Consider the following 6,000-nt stretch of genomic DNA (forward strand, 5'->3'; position numbering starts at 1 on the left):
GTTTAACCCCAACACATCCTATTGGATATTGCCTAAATGGTAATGGTAATATGTGTGTCTATGCTCTCCTTAAATAAGACAGCCTAAATGAACCAAGCAGTATAGACAAATGTTCCTATGCTAGTATGTAAATTAAATTTAATTAATAGCAAAGATTGGAAACAACTTCAATTCCTATCAAATGAGCCCTGGTTATAAAGTACAGTACAGGCATACAAATTATACATACAGGTTTCTAGAACATACAAGATATCAGTGATATGGGTTGCCACCAGGAAGGGAAAACAGGTAGAGTAGGTACAGGAATGAGAAGCTCCTCTTTTGTAAGTTTTGAATTTAGCAGCTATTCAAATTGCATTACCTATTTAAAAAAAATTTTTTTTTAATGATTAGAAAAAATTGACCCATCACTGTCATATCACCTCATTTTAATTCTTTGAAGAATACCTACTCTATATTTTCTAATGCCCTCAGTAATTGTCTTTATTCTGTCTTCCTCCTTTAACTTACTAGGAAGGTAAGCTCTATGAAAGTAGAGATTCTGGGACTTCCCTGGTGGTCCAGTGGTAAAGAATCCACCTTACAATGCAGGGGACGAGGGTTCAATCCCTGGCGGGGCAACTAAGATCCCACATGCCGCAGGGCAACTAAGCCCTCGCGCCACAGCTACTGAGCTCGCGTGCTTCAACTTAGAGCCCTCGTGCAGAAAACTACAGAGCCCACGCACCCTGGAGCCGACGCGCCACAACTAGAGAGAAGCTCACACGACAAAGAAAGATCCCGCATGCCTCGACGAAGATCCCACGTGCCTCACCCGAGCCGCCAATAATAAAGTAAATAAATAAATAAATAAGAAATAAGAAAAAAACAAAGTAGAGATTTTTTGGTCTGTATTATTCACCCTGTAGCACTCAGCACGTAGAACAGGACCTAGCACCTAGGAGTTACTCAATAAACGCTTACTGAGTAATCCTAAACTTATTAAACTTGCCATCTTACCTCCTAAACCTCTTTGCCAGGATTCTGAGCTTGGTGGCCCTCTTCAATGTTTTCATTAATATCTAATGTGTATCTCTATCCCTGCAATTTTCACATTATATTATAATTCCCTGTTTGTGTGCTGGGCTCACCCAGAAGGCTGTGACCTACTTGAAGGCACATCACTTGAGTGCCTAGAGTTCAGCAAGTACTCAGTAAGTATCTGTTAAATGAAATCAGCGCAAACTATAGGCTCACAGTACCACAAGCCCAGGGGTCTCCGGTTTTACTCAAAAAAGGGCATAGGAAGATTCAGCTTTGTAAGCTACCAGACCACCAGCAACATCCTTTCTTCACTGCATTGGCAGGGTCAAAAAAACCCCTAAAGCTAACACCACTGACCAACACTCCTCAGGTTGCAACCGCCTGTCTCCAACCCCAAAAGAAACAGAACATTGACACAGACACAACGTGAGCACCCGCAACAAATACAAGCACGTGCACCTCAAACTCTGACAGGACCACCCCATGCACAGACAACCTACTGCCCACGGACCATCCCTCCTCTCCCTGGTGAGGTCCGAAGCTCTTGAGGCAGATAGAGGAGACCGGAAGAGGCCAAAAAGAGAAAGCGGCGATTTGCATCCATCATGTCCGCCAATAAGAAGTGCCACAAACCTCCGCCTTGACTCAGGTTGGGTTCTCGCCACGCGAGTGCTCTCTCCTTCGGCAGTTTCTCCCACTCTATCCCCAGAAGCCGCAGAGGGTACAAGCACATCAACTCTCCTGGGCGCAGCCATGTTGGAGAAAACTGCACTACATTTCCCATGAGTCTGCGGGGAGATGACCGGCGTTCCCACAATCCCTTTCGCCTCCCAGAGCTTTTAATGCCTGTTTCTCTGCCAAGAGTCTTTGACTAGAGAAGGGCTTGCTCTCCGTTACAGTGAAAATTAGGTTGACTTTTGCGAGGGGCATAGCAAGGGTTGTTAGTGCAGCTTATTTGGGGTAGCTCCCCAAATGGACACGGTCAAACAGGTTTCTGTCCCTCGGTCCCTGAGTAATGACCCCCTCCGCCTTGGGCTCTGTGCGTCTTACCTCCTGAGTCTTAAGGGAATGGGAGAGAAGCTTGGGGTCTGAAAGATGACACCGCATAGACAAGAGAGTGGGAGGTGAATATGCGTGAATGTGCCAGGGGAATGGTGAATACTACCGGGTGATAGAAAGATGTGTGGAAGAATGTTGAGGGAGGTAGGAGAGGAAAGATGGGCTGTGCTACATTTTAGAAGAATTTACGCCATTCTGCTCTGTAGGCCTAAGGGGATCCCTGAAAGAAATTGGGTAATTTGACCGGAGCTTCTGGTGGAAGGTAGGAGGAGAGACTAAAAGAAGACTAGGTAACAGGCTATTGCAGTGGTGAAGTGAAAAGGGAAAAGATTTGGTAACAGATCAGAAATAAAAGACATAGGAGAGGGTGATGATTAGCTATTGTTCCTGCTCTAACGTTATTTGTGTGATATGAATGTATTATAATCATGCTGCTTGCATTGGATTATGAGCTGTGTGAGTGCAGGGAAGGAAACTTGGGAGTGGGAAGGAAATCACTTATGGTGTTGAGACAGTGCCCCCATTTGCACCCTACCACAGTGGACTATCAGTAAAAGTTAAGGTTGGCTGCTCAGGAAAAGTGGCATTGACAAGAGTGTTGTTGAGAGGATGAATGATTTGTATGGAGAAAAGATTAGAAGGAGGAAGGAACAAGTTGGGGAAGCAGATAGGCAGCCATTGCAATAGTCCAGTAAAACGAGTGTGAGACTGAAAATGAATAGCAAAAGTGAAGACACAAACTCAAGCTAGAGAAATCAAATCAACCAGATGTTGCAAACTACTATAGACGGCATAAGGGAAAACATGTTAAATCTCCCCATTGCATTCTTGCTTCTGCACTACTGGATGCTTTAAAAAAATACATTCCAGTAGAACTTTCTGTGATGATGGAAACTTTTTTTGAGTTGTCCAATATGCTAGCCACTAGCCACATGTAGCTTTTGAGCATTTCATATGTGGCTAATACAACTAAGGAGCTGAATTTTGACTTTTTAATTAATTTAAATGTAAATAGCTGCATTTAGCTAGTGGCTACCAAATTGGACAACAATGTAGAGACATGGATGAACCTAGAGACTGTCACACAGAGTGAAGTAAGTCAGAAAGAGAAAAACAAATATCGTATATTAATGCATATATGTGGAATCTAGAAAAAATGGTATAGATGAACTTATTTGCAAAGCAGAAAGAGACACAGATGTAGAAATCAAACGTAGGTATACCAGGGGGGAAAGGAGGGTAGGGGGTGGGATGAATTGGGAGACTGGGATTGACATATACACACTATTGATACTATGTATAAAATAGATAACTAATGAGAACTTACTGTATAGCACAGGAAACTCTAGTCAGTGCTCTGTGGTGACCTAAATGGGAAGGAAATCCGAAAAAGAGGGGATATATGTATATGTATAGCTGACTCACTTTGCTGTACAGTACAAACTAACACAACATTGTAAAGCAACTATACTCCAATAAAAATTAATTTTAAAAAGGGAAAAAAATTGGACAGCAAAACAAAATATCACCTTATGTCCTGTTGACCAAATTCAGTTTATTTCATCTCTGCATCCACCCTGCTTGAAGGTACTGGAGCTTTTAAACCTTTTAAATTTCCTGGCCTCTGTGAAACAATTCTCTCCTTGTTTTCCTTACACATTCTGATCACTTGTTTTCAGAGTTTTTCACTAGCTTCTCTCCTTTTTCCATGATTAAATGCAGGCAATCCTTCAGGTTTTGTGTTTGACTCTTTTATTCTACAGTCTCCCTATCTGGCTCTCCAGAATTTTAAAGAGATTTGTGACTCTTCTAATCTTATCTTCAGTCCCTGCTTCTCTTTAGGAGACAGTTTGATTTAGTGAAAGCAATATGGTCATTGGAGTATGACGTGAAGCAGAAATTGCAAAACAGCATTTACCTTTGGGGATTGATATAACAATTTAACTAACATATATAAAGTAGCTATTAAATGGTTGTTCATTCCTTTTCTACTCTTCTGATCCTGAGTTACAGGCCCAAATTTCCAACCACTTGCTGTCCATCCTTATTTTCATATCCTTAGGAAAAAGCAGATACATATAAAATTTTTTTTTTAATTTGGCCACACTGTGCAGCATGCGGGATTTTAGTTCCCCAACCAGGGATCAAATCCAGGCCCCCTCAGTGAAAGAGCCAAGTCCTAACCACTGGACTGCCAGGGAATTCCCAATCCATATGAAATTTTGCATGCAATCCTTTTTATACAGGCCCTTATCTTTTGCTCAGAATATTGTGTGAATAATTTCTGCCAGAGAAGATGACTTCCTGAAGTGATTTCTAGCTACATTAAGACCCTGTTTTATTCATTATGTAACTCCAGTGTCTTCCATACTCTTGTAATAATAGAAATTCAATAAATGTTGAACTGAAAAGAAACCTAATTTGAAGGTAGAATTCATCTTTACCTGTGCCAAAAGCTTTACACAGTGATTTATAATAATTTTTCAAAGGTATTGAATGCTTACCTAATAACTCTTTCCTTAGTAAAACCCCAGTCTCAACTTCATGATAGGTGAATCCTCTTTGGGACTAGTGAGGTTGGCATGATTTTTCCATAAAGGCCCAGATAATAAACTTTCAGTTTTGTGGTCACATATTCTTTTTTGTTGTTGTTGTTGGGGGGCAGGCGGTGTGGAGTTACAATCTTTTAGAATACGAAAGCCTTTTGGACTTCCCTGGTGGCCCAGTGGTTAACACTCTGCGGTCCAAATGCAGGGGGCATGGGTTCGATCCCTGGTCAGGGAAGATCCCACATGACGTGTGGTGCAGGTCAAAAAAAAAAGACTATGAAAACCTTTCTTAACTCCATGGCTTATGCCAGCAGGCTTTGGCTCATGGGCTATAGTTTGCTGACCTCTGGACCCTCTTCCTGGACTCTGTAATTCTGAATACAGCCTCAAGGTGAAGCTAAGGTTGACACCACCACTGAAGACATTTATTATGAATTACAATATAAATTAATTTAATCAGATTGGCCAACACTACATTTTAAAGTGTAGAAAAGTAGAGATGTGTCCCACAGTACAGTTCCAGAAATCAGGGCTAGGAGCAACATAACATTTAGATTGCTTTTGGTTGCCAGTGACAGAAAACTGAACTGTTTGCTTGTAAACAAATCATTACTTTTCATCAAATGACAAGCCATCCAGACAAAAGCAATCACTGGCATGGTTCTGCTATTCAAAAATATCATCAAGGGCTTCCCTGGTGGCTCAGTGGTTGAGAATCTGCCTGCCAATGCAGGGGACATGGGTTCAAGCCCTGGTCTCGGAAGATCGCACATGCCGGGGAGCAACTGGGCCCGTGAGCCACAGCTACTGAACCTGCACATTTGGAGCCTGTGCTCTGCAACAAGAGAGGCCGCGATAAAGAGTGGCCCCAACTTGCCCCAACTAGAGAAAGCCCTCGTACAGAAACAAAGACCCAAAACAGCCAAAAATAAATAAATTAAATAATTAATAAAAAATATCATCAAGAGGACCTAGGTGCTTTCTAGTCTCCTGCTCCACTATCCTTGGTATGTTGACTTTTATCTTCATTCTTGACGTCTCCTGGTTACAAGGTAGCTGCTGCCACTCCAGACACATTGTCCCCCACTAGCGTCTCTAGCTGGATAAAAAGAGCAGAGTCTCTATCTTTTCACCTAGGAAATGAAGCTCCAATGGAATTCCCCTTTTTTCTTTGAATATTTATGTGTTACATATAATGGTAGGCAGAATAATGGACTCCCAAAGATATCCACACCTTAATCCTGGGAATCTGTGAATATGCAGATATAATTGTTTGCAAAACTTTAAATAGATTATCTAGGCGTCCAACATAACCACATGAGTCCTTAAGAGCAAAATGTTTACCAGGGCTGGAGCAAGAGAGACCAAG

At 41.8% G+C, this 6,000-nt stretch overlaps 1 protein-coding gene across 6 annotated transcripts in view; it reads right to left on the bottom strand.

Annotated features, from left to right (window-relative positions):
- Nucleotides 1-1,822, bottom strand: part of ALKBH8 (alkB homolog 8, tRNA methyltransferase) — a 70,997-nt gene extending 69,175 nt beyond the window's left edge. For 3 of the 6 annotated variants that reach the window (XM_067750905.1, XM_067750912.1, XM_067750913.1), the window contains exon 1: nucleotides 1,657-1,810. In XM_067750905.1, coding sequence (XP_067607006.1) covers nucleotides 1,657-1,778 — 122 coding nt within the window. In that variant the 5' untranslated portion in view covers nucleotides 1,779-1,810. Of the gene's footprint in view, nucleotides 1-1,534 lie in introns of all 6 variants that reach the window. The other 3 variants (XM_067750910.1, XM_067750911.1, XM_067750906.1) reach the window with 3 other exon arrangements.
- Nucleotides 1,823-6,000: the final 4,178 nt, after the last annotated feature.

The sequence above is a fragment of the Pseudorca crassidens genome, chromosome 9, assembly GCF_039906515.1.
Source record: "Pseudorca crassidens isolate mPseCra1 chromosome 9, mPseCra1.hap1, whole genome shotgun sequence".
In the NCBI taxonomy this organism is placed as follows: Eukaryota; Metazoa; Chordata; class Mammalia; order Artiodactyla; family Delphinidae; genus Pseudorca; species Pseudorca crassidens.